The sequence below is a fragment of the Sciurus carolinensis genome, chromosome 19, assembly GCF_902686445.1.
Source record: "Sciurus carolinensis chromosome 19, mSciCar1.2, whole genome shotgun sequence".
Lineage (NCBI taxonomy): Eukaryota > Metazoa > Chordata > Mammalia > Rodentia > Sciuridae > Sciurus > Sciurus carolinensis.
Window position 1 is genome coordinate 15,291,809 of NC_062231.1, and position 17,559 is coordinate 15,309,367.

Below are 17,559 nucleotides of genomic sequence, written 5' to 3' on the forward strand. Positions count from 1 at the left end.
TTCTGGAGGAAGATGGGAAAATGGAGTTTCGGGGCATGAACTTGGGAACCTAGCATGGTGATTCGGGGTTGTATTTAAATGATCAGACCCCAGGTTCTTCAAGGGCAAGATCTGCAGCTGATTTATCTTTGTGTCCCATCCACAGCAGGGCACACCTGCTAGCTGGGTGCTTGGAGAATCAACATCACACAAATGGGTCTTTGACTCAGTTTCATTCCTTAGTGGCTGCAAGGCCTTGGGCAAAACCATGTCTTGCTGTCACATACGTATGCATGCCACCTCACAGGCACCTAGCACGTGGAAGTCACTCCTTCAACAAATGTTGGTTAAACTGGAAAAGATGCCAATTTGGGGGTGAATGAAAGCAACCCTTTACATCCTTGCTCTGTCCCCAGACTCAGCTGTAGTGACAGAAGCACTTAGGCCATGCTCCTGGTAAAGGACTTGAATGAAGCCACTGAAATCCACAAAGGAATCCACAGTGGACTTTTCATCCTCAGTTCAGCGTACTGGTTGAAGAGTCAGCTTTGCAGACAAATAGACCTGAATTCAAATCCTAGCTGTACAACTTCCTAGTTGTGGGAACTTAGGCAAGTTTCTTAATTTTTCTAAACCTCACTATCTTTGTGGAGATAACCAGGCTATTATTACCCTACCCTGTATTTAAGGTTTACGTAAAATTGTGTATCTCGATACCTAGTACAGGGCCGACTGCTAAGAGTATGGGAGGAAATGGGAACTCTCATATTTCTTTTGCTCTTGTGTCATAACTAGCATGCATAGCAGTCCAGCACCACTGGGGCCCAATTATATACAATCCCTGGGGCACAGACCTACCTCCCTTTGAATCCCTGTGCCCTAGCAGAAGGCAAGAACAAAGAATTCTAAATAGACTGTTTATTTTTCTAAGAATCAATATATTTTCTTCCTTTGAAATAAATACAAACCAGTTTGAAAGGTAAGGGGGAATCTATGGGAAAGAGAGGGAAGTGGGGACAGGCCCCAGTCTTTTTTTTTTTTTTTTAGTACCAAATGACTCTGGCGCGACCCGGAAACGCAGTTACAAATGAGAATAATTTAAATTCTCCGATAATTACAGTATTTACAACAGCAGGGGAGGGGGTCACCTAGTGCCCCTCTTCCGGGCTGGACAGACATCAATCCCACTGCTAGGCTGGGCAGATGCCCGCTTGCCTCACCACCTGCAGGGGCCTCAGGCCTCTAGGCAGTTATGTATTCTCCTGGCATGAGCAGGCAGAGGTGGTAGGATGGCCTGTTTTAAGCAGTGTCCTAACCTTGGCCCACCACCCTGCCCTACAATGCCATGAGGTCAGTGGAGCTCTTTCTGACCTGTGGGACCTCCCCTCTCCTTGCACTGAGTCGCTATGGGCCCTTGGAGTGTTCTGTACAGTCCAGCTGCACTCAGGGCAGGAGGGACCTCCCCCACCCAGCTTCCCCTGAGACTGGCCCCAAGACCAGGAATGAGTCAGTGCAGAGGCCGGTGCCACTCCAGGACAGTGAGCAAAGGGAAGGAGAGAAGTCACAGGGCACTGTAGGTTGGGCTCTGCTGGGCAGTATCAGTCGCTATCGCTGGTCTCGCTGCTCTGTTCACCCTGTACCTTGCTGCGGTGCTGCAGAGCCCTGTGGTAGGCGATTTGTACTGACTTGCGGATATTTGACTTGCGGCCCTCCAACATCTTCTCTTTGTCTAGGTCCTGGTTCACACCCAGAGGGACCAGCTTAGTCCTCGGTAGCCACTGCCTATAGGGAAAGGTGAAGATCAAATAAATCATCTCAGGGAGAACAAGCACTAGCTTTCCTCACTTCATTCTTTCAAATTCACCTCCTGAGTACGGGATTGTTGGGCACAGGGGTTACAGAGACCCAGAGACAAAGTCCTTGCCCTCAAGGGCTTGCTCACAGTCTAGTGATGGAAAAAGCCCAGTCAACAGTTACACTAGAGGGTAACCACAGGGTATTTATGAGTGCTAAAAGAAGCCCTGACCTAAGTGGACACAGAAACCCTGTCCCATAGGCTCCAGGCAGACTTAACTAGCATTGAATATCATCTGTAGGCAATTAATAAATATGACACAGATATATGCAACAGAACAGGGATTTAGAGCCTAAATATTTATGTTGGCTTTATCCTCATCTTATCACCATAGAGGAAGAGTTGGGAAAATTAAGTCCAGAAGCCCTTTACATCAGGGTGGGGAGTCACCCCCATATTTGTCAGTCACTGATGTTCCTGGGGTTTCTAGCCGCAGTTCTTTATTAGCTACTGCCCACTCCACTTATCAGACTCCGCTTGTCAGAACAACCCTTTTGCTCAGAGTTGTTCTTACATTCCTTCCCCACAGATCTATAACAGCCTACTCTGCTGATGGACTTCCCTGTAGTCTGCCCTCATACCACACAGGTTTGCATCTATGGCTATGAGTCACACCAAATGCTCCCCACCTTTCTTACCAGGTTCTTTTGTTGTCAAAGAAGAGAACGAGGTAGAGATGCTCTCGGGCTTCCTGGGTCATCTGCTCCCCAAGTTTCAGCACCTCCAGTGGGGGCACAGGGATGGGAACCCCATGGTGGAACATACCTTCTCGGGGCATCTTTGGATCAATGATCTGAGGATGTAATATGAGCCCAGTTTGGTTCCATTCACTTCTTCCCTAAAGCTCGCCCTACTCAAGAATTTGGAGACTACATCTGAAGCAGGGACAGAAAAAAGTTATGCTACTGGGGCTATTATGCTGACCCTTGGCTTTTTCCTATGCTGAATTATTTCAGAGCCTAAGGGCAAAAAGAAGAACAAAGGAGTGATAGATAAACTGACTGGAGGCCTCTAAGGGGTACTCAAGGGACATCTTTTTTGACCACTCTATCTACTAGGGAACCTAGTGCTCCACAGTTCAGCAGAGAGTAGGGAAAGTCCTACAATTGTGAACCTGACTTCTGGGGTTAGAAAGCAAGAGGTAGGACAAGAGAAGTGGAAGCCTACCAGAGCTGGGTATGATGGATACCCTCGGCATTTGGCCCACACCAGGTCCAGAGCGTCCAGAGGGGAGTCCTCATCCTCTGAGAGCCAGCCAGTTCCCCGACCCAGACTCTTCCTCACCACTTCACAGGAAAGGGAGAGAGGGGGTGGATCAGTGGCTGGGGAGTTGGCAAGGCCCTGACACTGGGTCCCCAGCATCCCTGGCTTTGGGTGAGGGTACTTACTGCTGTGGCCCACGCCGCGGCCAGTGCCCACGGAGTAGGCCTCATTCTCAGTGCCTGAGGTATCTTCACTGCTATCCTCTGGGAATGTGCCCCGAGAAAAGGAGGGCTTACCCCGGCCTTGTTTTGAGGGTGTTGTGCTGTAGACAAAAGAGTGAGAACTCTGTTCAAAGGAGTGGAAGAATGGACAAAGGCATGGTAGATGTCCTCGCCTCTTCTAAGCCTCCAGTGGCTAGCCTTTTGGAAAGCAGAGACTATGAAGAATTTCAAATTCATTCACTCTTAGGAGCTGCTCATCTGATCAAGGTGGGCTGGACTGAGGTGTGGGGAGTACATGCCCTGTCTAAAGGCAATGTAGCCAGGCACACTATATCCTCATTCCTCCAACCCCCAGTAGTAGGGATTGAACCCAGGGTCTTTGACCATTGAGCAACGTTCCCTAGGCCTTATTTTTTAATTTTGAGACAAGGTTTCACCAAGTTGCCAAAGCTATCCTTGAAGTTGCCATCCTTTTGCCTCAGCATCCCTAGTCACTGGGATTACAAGCATGTGCCCCCACTGCCTGGCTGATGCTCTGATTTTTAGGAAGAACAGAGATTGGGAATTTTATGTGGCATTATGTGGATTCATTTTCTAAAAACAACATGCTGGCCAAACAAAATGTATCTGCAGGTCAAATCCGGGCCACAGGCACCAGTTTAGACTCTCTGCTTTAAACCATCAGCTTAACGAAAGAGGGTTCCCTTTGTTCTATTATGATGACACTGATGTATATCCCATTTATTTTGCAGAGATGAGAAACTTGGGTTTGAGTCACCTTACTCTAGCTGAGATGGCTGCCACCCTACTTCCCAAAGGGAAACCTGGAAAGGCTCATTCCTGTGAGCTCTGGCTTTGATGTGGAGGACTGGTACCTGGTCCGGTCTGAGGCAGCGCTGCTGCTGCTACTGCTGCTGGATTCAGAGTCTGAACTGCTCCGGGGAAGGCTGCAGTCATTGCGGTACACCAAGAAACTCTTCTTCACTGGCTGGTTTCCACTGCTGAAGCCATTGGCTGGTAAGTCTTGGTTGGGGGAAGGGGGAGGAAGGAAGGAACTGGTCAGGAAGATGTAGATCAGAGACCACACGGGGTAAAAGGGCTTTACAGTTTGGGTTCTCCTTTTAGGCTGGACAATTCCTCCAGACTTGGCCAGCAGAGTTAGATCTGGGCAGTGTCTACAAGAGCTGACCACAACCCTGCCCGGTTCTTTGCTTTCCATGGCAGATACTAGTTTTAGGACACAGATGGATTAAAGGGCAGGAGACCCCTGAGGAAGGTTAGAAGAGAAAAGGTGAAGTGATAAAATGGAGTGGAGGGTCGGGGGGACCCTACAAAGGAATCTAAATGGGTCACAGTGTCTCTGGTCCTGTTTTCCCAACTGTAAAATGAGAGGGTGGAATTAAAGGATTCCTAAGGGTGCCTTCAGCTCCTTTTATGGGAAAATGAAGGGATAGTTGGGAGTATGCTGGAAAAAATGGCAGCTTTGCTCACTCTCTTGGGGGGCTGGGTGATGGTGAGGCTCACCCATTGGGGGGTCTTCTGTGGACTTATCACTGTCGCTGTCTGAGCTCGAACTGGGCCGGGGGCTCCTACCCCGCTTGCGCTGACGCAGGGAGCCCATGATGGGGAGCTGGGGGGGCCCCACAGGACTGCCTCCGTGGCTGGGGGTCATCTGGCTCTCCCGGTTTTTGGGGGGCCGGCCCGGCCTCTTGGGCGGTCCAGCTGTCTTCGGGTTCTTTTTGGAGAACAGAACTGAGGTTCTCCTGCCCACCTCATGTGAGGGGGTTGAGGACATGTTGGGACCCAGGCCTGGAGCAGAGAAAGAGAGAAGGAGAGTTGGTGAGGGGCCTGACATGAGAAGGGTAAATGTCCAGGGTCATGCCCTGGTCATATAGGACCATTACTCCAGCTAGAGGTGGGGAGATGATTTGGGGGTTATGGAATTTGGAACAGTCACTCACACAAATAGCTAAAGAGGCAACTAAGAGGCCCCTGATTGGGGAATGAGGGAGAAAGCAAAGCTAGCTGTGCAGAAAGGACCTCTGCCTAAGGGTGGCAGGGGCTTGAGCGTGTGCTACAGAGCCAAAGTCTGACTTGCTTTGGGGTTCGCCTTGCTGTTGAGTTCAGACCTTTGCTTGTCTCCTGGCTGCTGCTCTCCTCTGCGGCACTGTCTGTCTGCCCGTCCTTGTCACAGGCTGCAGGGTGGGGTGTCAGACTGCCTCGGCTAGAGGGGCCATGCCTTTCAGGTCCATCCCGTCCAGTCTCCCGCTGGTGGGCGAGTTTCCGCCGCAATGCCGTCATCTCTTTCTTGATCATTTTTGCGCGCCGTGAGCGGCCTACACTCTGCTTGCTGGCATTCACCTCGTCTAGCCGCTCCAACAACAACTTGAGCTGTTCTTCCACTGGCAGGTGCTTCTGGTTCTCCAGCAGGACCAGCCGCTCTTCCTCTGCTGCTAGGGGTAGGGTGGAGGGGAAAAGGTCAGAGTCAGGACAGCCCATTGGGCCCCATTAAACCTGTGGCAGGCAGCAAGAAACCCACTCTTCCCCTCTTGGCTTCTCACCAGGAACAGCTGTTAAATAGCAGCACCAAGATGTGGAATGGCGGGTACTGCTATCCATTCACCCAGTCTGGCTTCTTGGGGAGCATTCCTGGGGATAGCTTGCCACTGCTCAGCCTAGCTGCTTTCTGCCTACACTGCCTGCTCCCAGGAGGGGACTTTTGGAAAGCTGTCCATCCCTGGCATTGGCCTCTATGTGTGTATATGACTTATCACCCACCATCTTCAGCGTGGTGTGGGGCCTCATCTCCAGCCAGGCTGTGAGGGATATGCATGCCCGTCTCAAAGTCAATGCCCATTTTTTCTGCCTGGCGCCGGGCCTGACGAAGAACAGCGCCACCCTGCTCACGGAGCCGCACTGCTGCCCTGTAGAAGATGGTGTCCTTGGCGTTATACTTGAGGCAGTTGCTGACGATGAGGTTGAAGTCCTCCTCAAAATCATCAAAGTTCAGGTAGCGGTAAGCCTCCAAGTTCTGCTTCATGGTGAAAAAGTCCATGGGCTTTTTGATGTGATCTAGGTAGTCAGGTACCTGGGAGAGCAGGGCAGGTATGTCTAAGTGGAGACATGTTCTTATTCCTCTGAAACCTATTCCTAATAAACCCCCTAAAATGCATCCAGCAACCTCCTCCCACCAGAGAAAGGCAGGCATGTAGCACAGGAAAAGGAAAGCTGGATTATAGTCCTGACTTGACCAGTCACAAGCTGTGTGACACTGGTATGTATCTTAACTTCTCTGGGCCTTGTATTCCTATTGCTCTTTTATTTATCACTAAGACTTATAAGGAGGCTGCTGCCTTGGGCCTCTTATTTTATACCTTTTATACAGAAGAGTCTGCCAGTCAGGACCTAGGGCTTCAGAGCTGGTTCTTTAGGTGCTGAGCCTTCTAAAGTCTCCGTTCTAGGGTTCAGCACCCCGAAAGTGTCTTCCTGCCCTTGGGATTATTCATTTGGCAGACTCAGTCCCTGCCTCTGGGGAAGGAGTGCAGATTGCCTCCCATTCTGGGCCCTTGGGGTGTGACAGGGACAAGACAGAGTCCAGGTGATACATATGGCTCCAGTTTATCCTTCCCCAGAGCCACCAGCCCCTCTCTTCAAGGTTCCCACCTAGTCCCTGGCCCAGACCTGCAGCAGGGGTCCAACGGGGAGAAGAACAGAAAGAAGGTGGAGCGAGGGGAAGGGATTCTTACTTCGTCCAATTCGGTTACCTCAGACAGAGGGACCGGCTCGCTGAAGATGTTCCCCGTGTCCTTCTCTTGGAGCTGCTCCAAGGTTTTGCGAAGGAGGATGAGGAAAGGTGTCAGCTGCATCTCCATGGCAATCTGCTGGACCTTAATCTGACATACAAAAAGACCTAATCAGCCAGGCCCAGGCTAGTCCCTTGGCCTAGAGATCCAAAGAGATGGTCCCGGCTGGTTTGGGAACTCACCTTCCTTCCCACCCCCTCAGCTGGGCGAATGCTTACTCAGGTCTACCTGTCAAGAAAGACTTTCCCCAACTACTCTGCCCTTCCACTTCCCTGAACTCCCAGCATGAGCTGCCTGGGTCCTATAAGTTAGAATTATGTTCATATTCTCTGGTGACATTCTGCTTCCCTTGATGTTTCCTGGTCTGGGCACAGATACTTTCCTTTCACCTAGGTCTGCATTCTCCTTTGAAAAATAAGGCTGACCCAGGAGCACTCACCGTCTCCCTTTTGAGTTTCTCCCGCTTGCGGATCAGTTCTACCAGTAGCCGAGCTCGCTCTAGGTCATGCCGGAGTCGCTGCCAGGACTTGAGCTGTTCTTTGAGGGCCCAGTTTTTATCCTCAGAATCTCTCTGTAGAGGCAAAAAGAGGGATGAAGGGATGATCAGAGAGTGAGAGGAAAGACCAGAAATGATAGGAAAACCCAGGAGACTTGGGTCAAGGGCAGGTCAAGTCAAAAGAGGGTGCACAGTAATTTGCTGGTAGTGCCTCAATCTGTGTGTCCCCAGGAACTGCACAGAGTAAATGTTCAGCATGTGTCTGTTTAATGTATCAACACATATGATCAATACCTTTCCACTGAGCTGATAACGTACACAGATTTCATAGTGAGCCTGGTTTGAGGGCTGGTTTAAAGAAGGAACCAGCCTAAACCCTCTGACACTGGAAACTACAGATACAAATATTGGTCCTGGTCCTCCTGGCACTGATTCCCACAGCCCATAGGGAATTGGACACTGTACCCCAACTTGGTCACAGTTCCTCTGAGACTGGAGGTGTGTCTGCAGGCGACGTAGCAGTGGGACACCATTCCGAGACTGCCGCTTTAACGTCCAGTAGCTGTGCAGCCTCTGCATGAACTGGCTCTTTCTCTGGATGGTCAGGCGATTGGTGATTTTACTGAGCCTGGGAACCAGGGAACAAAGAGAAAAACCTGTTGCCTGATTCTCTGAGGCAGAACAGGGGTCTCTGGCAAATGAGAGTTCCTGAATGGGAATGAATAGGGAATATGTCTTTGGTCAAAAAGGTCTGCAACTCTGGCCTTATGGCAAAGAACACTGAATAGTATCCTCCATGACAATGCAGCATATTGGAACCCAGACTTCCAACACTTTGCCAGATCCTTGACTTGCTGTTGTTCAGTTAAAGTTCTGTCCCTAAACTGCTTTAGCCACTGCAGCCTAGAGAACTTTGACCCTGAAATCCCCTCTCAGACTGGGCCTTTGAAGGTTTAGATTCAGCTGGCATAACTTGTCTCATTAGCCTTTTGGCTAAAATTAAGTGAAAATAAATTACAACAGTATTGGAATTTTGTATTGGAGCAGAAACCTCTGATGAGAGTTAAATGTAACTGGTGATCATGGCCCAAATAAGCAGCGGCTCACACTCCACTACTGTGCACTGAACCAGGCCCTCAGGCATGCTAAGTGCGTGCTTTACCACTGAGCCATACCCCAGCCCCTCCACAACTTGAATCTTCCCTTCTGTGCTTTTCACTCTACTACTCTCTTTATGATCAGATCATTCTTTTTCCATTGTGGCTGTTTAATCCTCTTTCTTCTTCACAAACCACACCATCAAAATGTAGGCAGTTTAAAACACCTGTTAGGTCTGCAGTACAAAGGTTCAGGATTCTGGCTCCTACTGTCAAAGTCAGGTGACCTGGGGCTGAGGTTGCAGCTCAGTGGTAGAGCACTTGCCTAGCATGTGTGAAGCACTGGGTTTGATACTCAGAACCACATAAAAGTAAGTAAATTTTTTTAAAAAGTCAGGTGACCTGATAAAGATAATCTCTTTAGGAATTTATTTTGTCCTTCTATGCAGCTCCTCATAGGAAGAGGAAAACCCAGCCTTGCTATTCCACACAAAGGCCTGTCACTTCTTTTCCAGGTGAGCTTATTCTTCACTCATCTGCCTATCAACTGTGCCCCACATACCTGTGTGGTGGGATGCAGGGCACTGACACCACAGGTGCTGCTGCCCGCTTCTCTGCCAGGATCTTTCGTGCCTTCTTCATCTTTATCCGGGACTTGGCCTTGGCCTTCTTGACCTTCTCTGAGCTCCAGCCTTTACCCTCATCTTCTTCTTCATCCTCATCCTCCTCACCCTCACTGTGGGATAGGGCAGGCAGGCGGCGTGCAGAGCCTGGGGGTGTGTGGATGTCGCAGTAGGCTGTCTTGCGGACACTAAAAGAGGTGCCGTTGGCACCCGTCTCCCGCACGGGTTCCATTTTCATGTAAAGGCCAGCCTGCTGGGCGCATGTCACATGGAAGGCTGTATAGCAATTGGCCTTATGGCACTGGATGCAGGCCCCTGAGCCCCGCTGTTTGCAAATGTAGCAGGTAAGCTTCCAGCGTGCTGGTGGGATGTGCTCGATGCTATCAATAGGCTCTAGGAAGACCGTGTTGGCGAAGCAGACCTCAGGGATCCACAGGGCACACACCACATGCGCCCAGCGCCCGTCATCTGTCTGCTTGAAGGCACCACCCTTGTTGGGGCACAGGGCACAGTCCACAGCACGGGAGGGTGACTGTAGGCAACGGCGGCACAGCCACTGGCCCTCAGGGATATAGGGAACACCGTAGCACTCCTGGTGTACGGCCAGGTTGCACATGTCACAGAAGAGGATGACATTGCTGTTCTGGCACTCACCATCATTGCAGATACAGCATACAGCATCCTCGTCCACTAGTGCATTGGGGTCACCTTTATTGTGACTCTCAAAGTAGGACTCCTTTTCCAGCCGGTCCATTAGGTACTCAAAAATCTCCTGTGGGATGGGACTCACACCCTCTGTCTTCCGCCGCTCATTCATGATATCCAGCCAGATGTAATCCTCCTCGTCCATGTCATACTCAACTTCCTCATCCAGCTCTTCTGCAGACTTCTCGATGTACCTGCAATGTACAAAGGCAGTTCGGCATCACATGGTTGACGTTCCCCTCCCTTACAGACAAGGAATAGTGTCCACAGACAAGCACTTACTATAAGCCTATGCCTTTGTATGTACTGGCTCACTCCATCCTTACCCTAACTCCAGGTACTAAAGACGCTCTATACTCATTCTTATTTTGCAGAAAACGAAGTGTAAAGCTAGGGTAAGTTAATGCACCTGCCCCAGGTCACTTGTGAGAAAGTGGTAGAGTTAGGGTATGACTCCAAGCCTATCTCTGCAAAAGCTCATGTCCTAGCTGCTATGAGACACCACCTCCCTTTGACAATAGAACTCAGAAGACTCCGAAAGGGAAGACAATGTGGTAGTAGGACCCATTGTGGTAGTCTAGATGACAGTACAAAGAGCCAGGGGAAGGAAGGTCCTTGATATCACTGGCAAATTATATATAAATTGCTTTAGCACCAGCTGGCAGGCCCTTGACTAAAGATGATGGGTCTTTCTCTCAGCTGGTACCAGCATCAGTTCAGGGCTGCCTCAAACTCTAGGTATTATGTTTGTTCTCTGGGTAGCCGTGGGAGATAATAATCAAAGCTAGATTCACTATTTACAATGAGCCAGGCATTGTGCTAAGTTACCACAGTAGGCATAGGGTTAATGGTCTTTGTGTGTGTGTGTGTGTGTGATATTGGGAAATTGAACCCAGAGATCTTCCACTGCTGGAAGCCTTTTTATTTTATGTTTAAGACAGGGTCTGACTAAGTTACCAAGGCTGGCCTAGAATTTGAGATCCTCCTGTCTCAGTTTCTTGAGTCCCTGGGATTACAGAGTGTGCCACCACAGCTGGCCCAATGTTCTATCTTCATTTTGTGGATGAGGAAACTCAATGTTCTTATTATCTTCATTTCATAGGTAAGGAAACTAAAGCTTTGAGAAATTAATTAACTGCCCAATATAAGACAGGTCACATAACTGGGGAGTGGCAGAGCTGGCACCTAATCCCCAGCCCCAGGACTCTTTATCTTCACTCTGTAGCACTCATTGTGCCAGCAGACCTGGAATGAAAGGTTGCTTCTGGTACCTGTGACACAGAGCAGGCACCCCACATTTGCCATGTTCTAGGTGGCCTGGACTCTGGCACTGTAAACTGTAGGGTACAATGAAAAACAGGGTTTCAGTTTCTAATAAACATGGAGTTAAATTCTGCATCTGCCACTCTGTGACCTTCAGACATCACTGCTCTTCTCTGAACTTTGATTTAATTTACGACAGAATGAGAATGCTACCTACTCACAAACGTTATCAGGATTTCACTGAATCACCAGAGTGAATATCCAAAATCAAGTGGCACACAGCAGGCCCTAGCAAAATTTTACTTCCTGTTACTACTTTCCTCTTTCCACCTGAGGAATGGAGCTCTGAGCTGGCCTAGTACACACAGGCTCTGGAACCATATCACCTGGGCCCTGTGGGTATGTGAACCTACGTCACACTGCTGTATGAGCATGAAATGAGTTATAGCTAAAGTGCTTCTAACAGTGCCTGGCACAGATTGAATACTCAGTAAATGTTAACTTAGCTTTTGCATAGCCCTGACCCACTATGCCTTGCATTACAGTTGTTTATGTGTCTCATTCCTCCACTATAGGAAAGGCAGGATCATGTTTGATTCACCACACTGAAATGGGTGTTCACTGTTGTGCATTCGAAAGGCATTCTGCGGGTGGCAGGGAGGAGAGACTAAAATGTTGTCCATAGGATGCAGCTTTTTCCTTAGTCCTTTACCTCTTACCCAGGGTGACTGCAATCTCTGCTCTTTGAACAAGGGTATGACTCAGGGCTGGTGTGAACCATCTGGATCCTTTCAGGCCTTGCACCAGCTCTCCTGAGCACTGGGTCTCACCCTTTCCTCTGCCATGACACATGTGACACATTGTGATGGTGCATAACACACTCCCACAGGCTCCCAGATTACAGTCTGCGGCACAGATAAGATGGCTGCATGTCATGCACAATTCCTGGCACAATGCCCTCTCCCTCCCCCACAAGGAAGCATATCAGAATGAAAGCACGAGAAAAATGATGTGATTAGAGATGACCTCAGATCTTTTGCAATTTATATAAAAAACAAGCCATTTCCAAAACTTGGACAGTTTTGGTAACAATGGTAATTATATACAACACACCTCCTAACTGATTGCAATGTGCCAGCTGAGAACTGCTCTCCTGGAGAACAGATCTGATCCCCAGGAGGAAAGTGTGAACCTGTGTGGAGGGAGGAAGAAAAGCTGCTGAGTGAGCCGGGCTGGACTGCACGTCAGAGCAAACAGCTCAAAAGCCCTTAAGAGGAGGGGAGGCCCAGGCAAGGGTCTGTTTTGGGGGTGAGTGAGCATGATAGTCAATGCTAACAGAAAAGAGAAAGATCCTTGAAAACTAGAAGGAAGTAGAACTGGGCTGAACAGATGAAAAAACAGGAAAAGGAAAAAGCGAGACTGGCTAAAACTCAAAGACAGAAAGTGTCATAATGGACCATGTCACTTATGTTCCCACAGATTTGTTTTCAAAGAACTGAATTTCATATAACATCATGTGGATTACAATTTTGGTAAAAATTGCTTTTCATACAAAAACCTTTATGACAAATACTTCTCAGAGGTCAGGGCTTCTGACTGTTAACAGCAAAAAATGCCCTACTAAAACCATCAGAATACCCTCTTTGTGTTGGAAGTCAAAACTCTTAAGATCTGGGTTTTACGCCTGGTTTTTTGTATCATCCTTTAGCTAGGACTTCTGTATACAGTTTTACCACCACACTGTCTCCACCTCATCATCTTTTACTTCATGTTAAAGAAATTTAGTCTTGTCATACTTGTGATTTCAATAGGAGCTACTGAGGCTAATTTTTGGAAGGAACAGGGTACAAAGCAACAAGTAAATGAAATGAAGAGTGCCTGGAGAAGTACAAAACATAGGCAGTGGAATATTGGCCTAAGCATGCTAAAGGTTGGATGACAACAGAATGCTGGGGAAATTACCTCTACAGATTTACAAACTGCTTTGAGAACCTTACAGAGGAACAGATGGGGTTCTCTAGAACACCAGAAGCTGAATGTATTCTCCAAACTCACACAGTGAGAGAGTGAAGAGGGTGAGAATCAGAAACGAGATTTTGGGTATAGTGGAAATAATGTAACTTGAGTCAGAGGGACCTGGGTTAGTTTAGCTATCTACTGGCATGTGACTTTGCATAGATCTAGCACACATTTTGAACAATGGCTTCCTCACCTGTGAAATGAGAACAATAACTACCTGAGAGAGTTGTGAGAATAAAATTAGGGAGTGACTATAAAATACTCAATGCAGAGCCTGGCATGTGGCAGTGCAGAGTAAGTGCCATCATTAGCCTCTGCCAGTTCCTCTCACTGCCCTGGCAAGATCAGTTTACCTGCTATCTTTTTATCATGCCACCCTCCTATCTAAAGTCACCTCCCTCTGGTTCCTGAACCCTGCTTAACCAGTTTTCCAGAGGTTGGAAATAGAGGTGGCCTTACCGATAATAGGAAGTTGGCCGGGGTGGGGCATCAGGGGTGTCCTGCTCCAGCTCCCGGTATACCACCTCTGGCAGCTTGGGGGTGGCACTTGCAGAAGCATTATGGTGGTGGTGATGGTTGGAGTCCTTGCGCTTCTCCTTGTTCTTATGCTTGCCAGACTTGGGAGTAGCAGCAGGTGTCTCAGTGTTCTCCTTGTTGCTGCCATTCTCAGGGGCCTCCTCTGGGGCTTCCTCATCCTCTGATACCACATCCAGGTTGTCAAAGATGCTGATGCGATGAACACGGCCATGCAGGTCCACCTCCACCATGCGCTGAGCCTGTGCGTAGCTCATTACCTCACGGCCTGGTGACTGTGATACCTCTGAGGGGCTAGGTGACTGCTTGTTGGCTGGGCGTGACTGCCGTCCCTTCTTGTGCTTGCGGAGTGGAGTCTGCTGTGGGGGCGGCGGGTTGTCGTGATCATAGTGGTATAGGTGGTATTCAATACCACTGTAACTCTTGTAAACCTTGCGGCAGGTCTCCACGGGGCACTCGTACGGTGGCTTAGTTGCCCGTAAGTTGTGGCAGAAAGTCTTCACATCAAAGTCCACCCCCATGCTGTCACATCTAGAATACATGAATAAGTTAGCATAGGCCTGGGTAAGAGTTCCTGGCCATGTGAATCAGAGACACCATCTCTTTACTCCTTCTTGTCCCCAGGGGTCATCAAGTGCTGGCCAGCCTCCCTGTATAGTGTCTCCAAATGCCATCACCTCCATCATAGTCCTGGTCTAGGTCCTCATTACCCCTGCCCTATGTCTCAACTATCTAACCCAACCACATGCTGCAGTCAAAATGATTTTTCAATGATCAATGATCACACCAAGCTCTTAACTAAAAGTCTCCTGATGCTCCCCAGTTTCTTCATCATAATATGCAAATTCTCTATAATATTCAAGACACTCCTTTTACTGCCTGGCCGCAGTCTTCATTTCTAGATTATTTTCACCAGTTATAGCTCTTTCTATCTGCCAATCCCTGAACATTATAACCTCCCAAGATACAGATGATTACAGATGATCTCTAATAGGAATACTCTCTATCCTCTCTGATTGATGGGCTCCTATTCATTCTTCAAAACCCAACAGTCACTTCTGTTACGACTTCTTTGACTCCCCAAGATGAGCTCTTTCCACATGTTCCATTCTCACTTCCAGCACGGCACTTAACACACTGGAATTTCTCTCCTCTCCCACTAGACAGCTGAACAGTACACACACCAGCACCTATTCCCTTCTGTGTCCCCAGACCCAGCATGCCATGGACACATCTTTTAGCAAACCATCTGCTGAATGAATAGCTAAATGAGGGGGTCACCAGATCTGGAGATGAGGGATATGGAATGAAGGCTAATGGAGAGCCCTGAATGTGTGGTCAGCAGTTTAGTGCTGGATTCCAACAGAAATCACTGAGTTCGTTCACTTCTGAGATCTTTATGGGGATACTCACTCTGATTCAAGAACTGGGTTGGGTGATATATGATGGAGCTAAGTGAAAACAGGTCATTTACTCAGGGAAGGTAGCATGCACTACATTTGAGATCCTTATTCATCTCTTCATGCACTATTAACTGAGTGCCTACCAAGTGCAGGGCCCTAGGAGTACAAACAGGAACAAGACAATCTAGGCATGCTGGGCTACATGCCCAACGTCAGGGGCAGCCCTTCCCCCTCCCCAGTGTTCCTGGGTGAGTGAAGACAGCAGATGGCACTAAACCCCAGGACGCCCAGCTTGGTCGGAGGCTGCCCCAATTTCTCTCGGCCTAGTTGAGTTCAACAATTCAGTTAGGGGCTTGGCACAATCACAGGCAAAGCCACCCTGAGCTTCCTGACAAACACTGACCCCTGAGCCTCTCCTCCTGGGGTTAAATTAGGCAAGTGAACTTTGGGTTCCAGCAAAAAGCCCCTGAATTCCACATCAGGAAAGCTACACTTTCAACATCAACTTCCTTCCACTTCGTAGCTGGGGCTGTCTTTAAACACAAACTGACAAAGGCGCAAACAAAATCTCTTTCCAAGTTGGGTCCCAGGTGAATCCTGCAGCTCTGGTTTTGCAGCTTTAGCTCGCAAAGTGGCACAGGGCACCTGCAATGTCCCGCTGGGACCCGGCAGCAGAGGCATAAGGGTGAGAGGCAAGAACTTAGACCTGGAAGCCCGCAGGGAGGGCCCGTGGTCCTGCGGGAAGGCTGCTGCATGGGTCCCCACCCCACCTCTGAGCTTTGGGCCTGGAGGAAGTAGGGGAAAGGGGCGGAGGGACCTGGTTGGCCTCAGCGGTGCCCGCAGCCCTCTCTCCCGGATGCGGTGCCGTTTCCCCTTGGTGGAAGTGTAACAAGTTCAACTAGGTTTCCCTCCTGCCATTGGCCCAGGCACCCCGAAGGATACACTGTTGCCCAGGGATGCCGGCTGAGAGCTAATGCACTGTCAGTTCTGCCGGCTGGAGTGGCCCGAGGGGCACCCGAGCCAGGCCGCTCAGTGCGCTCCCCATAAAGGTAATCTACCTTTTTCCCCCTGACCACCTCCGCCCTGGTCCCAGGCCCATACTCACCGGCCACCTGGAGTCCGGGTTCATCGCCGGGGGCGCCCGCCGGGGCCCCGACCCCACTTGGGGAGGCCGGCGGGGAAAGACGGGCCGGGAAGGGGGACTCCCAACTCCGGAGACAGTAGAGCTCGCCACCCCGGCCCCCAGCCGTCCCACGCTCTGGCCCCGGCTCCCCGGGATTCCCGCGCTGACCCCCGCCGCTCCCGGTCCAGCCGGCGCCCCAGTGTCTCAACTCCGTCGGTCGCCGCCCGTTTCGCGAGCCTCTAGATTGCCTCGCCTCGGGACCCAGCGCCGCCGGAACAATGGAGGCTCCTGGAGGCAGCGCGGGGACAGCGGCGGCGGAGACCGTGGCGGCAAAGGCAGTGGCAGCGGCGGCGGCAGCAGCGGCGGCGACGGCGTCTGCGCAGGTAAACGCGGTGCCGCGGCGCTGCCGAGCTGCGCTTTCGCCACGGATCCCCGCCCGCCCTCTGGGGCACAAGAGGCCATGCTCTGGGGCTTAGAAAGGCCCCTAGACAACCCACAGGGCTCGGCTAGCACCTCCACCTTAGAGTTGAGGTTCTGGAGGCTGAAGTCGCGGTGCTTGGGATCTGGGATCGTCGGGCCGTTTGTGGCGAATCTGCGGCCACGGACGGCGAGCGCGGGGCTGGGCCTAGGAAGCCCGCCCTTCTCCCCCTCCCCCTCCCCCTCCCCCTCCTCCCTTCCCCGCCCGCCCTCCCGCTGGCGCGGCGGCTGCGGTAGGGACCTGGCCTTGGTCTCCGAGGAAGGCGGCGAGGCGGGGCGGGAGCGCGGGGCGGGGCTGGGGGCAGGGCCGGAGTCAGAGGGACGCGGGCTGGAGCCTAAGGGGGCTCGGAGTTGTGGGTCGGGGCGGGCGGGGCTGGAAGAATAGACCCGTCTTTGGGGCGGGGTTTGCGGGGAAGGGGCGGGGCTATGTGCAAAGCGGGGCCCAGTCAGGAGAATAGGGGCGGGAGAACAGCGGGGCAAAGAGGGACTCAACTGAAGAGAGGGCCTCAGAAAAGAAAGGGCGGAGCTTTGGATGGGTCTGGAAGGTGGAGCTGGGCTAGGGATAAAGGATGGAGCTGGGAAAATACGCTATGCTGAAGGAAAGGGCGGGGCTTGGGAAGGGCAAAGGGGCGGAGCTGGATGGAAAGGGCGGGACGGATTAGGGTAACGGTGCGGGAATGAAGGAAAGGGAAGCAGCTCGGGAAAGGTAAAAGAGAGGGGCTGGAGGAGATGTGTCGCATCTGGGGAAGTGCAGGGTG

The 17,559-nt window shown here is 50.7% G+C and overlaps 1 protein-coding gene across 8 annotated transcripts; it reads right to left on the reverse strand.

The window, feature by feature from the left end:
- Positions 1 to 973: 973 nt before the first annotated feature.
- Positions 974 to 16,911, reverse strand: Brpf1 (bromodomain and PHD finger containing 1). 8 transcript variants are annotated; one of them, XM_047534833.1, is made up of 14 exons: positions 16,307 to 16,911; positions 13,724 to 14,329; positions 9,217 to 10,176; positions 8,023 to 8,185; positions 7,501 to 7,632; positions 7,005 to 7,151; positions 6,037 to 6,346; positions 5,388 to 5,711; positions 4,783 to 5,067; positions 4,134 to 4,281; positions 3,223 to 3,359; positions 3,002 to 3,120; positions 2,473 to 2,627; positions 974 to 1,761 (listed from the first exon to the last, which is right to left on the reverse strand). In XM_047534833.1, exons 2-14 carry the CDS (start codon positions 14,317 to 14,319, stop codon positions 1,578 to 1,580), a joined length of 3,660 nt encoding a protein of 1,219 aa, XP_047390789.1. In that variant the 5' UTR covers positions 14,320 to 14,329; positions 16,307 to 16,911; the 3' UTR covers positions 974 to 1,577. The 8 variants fall into 8 exon arrangements, with proteins under 8 accessions (XP_047390789.1, XP_047390791.1, XP_047390790.1 ...); XM_047534835.1 differs by having other exon boundaries at positions 7,023 to 7,151; positions 16,307 to 16,910; XM_047534834.1 differs by having other exon boundaries at positions 5,388 to 5,708; positions 16,307 to 16,910.
- Between the last annotated feature and the right edge of the window lie 648 nt (positions 16,912 to 17,559).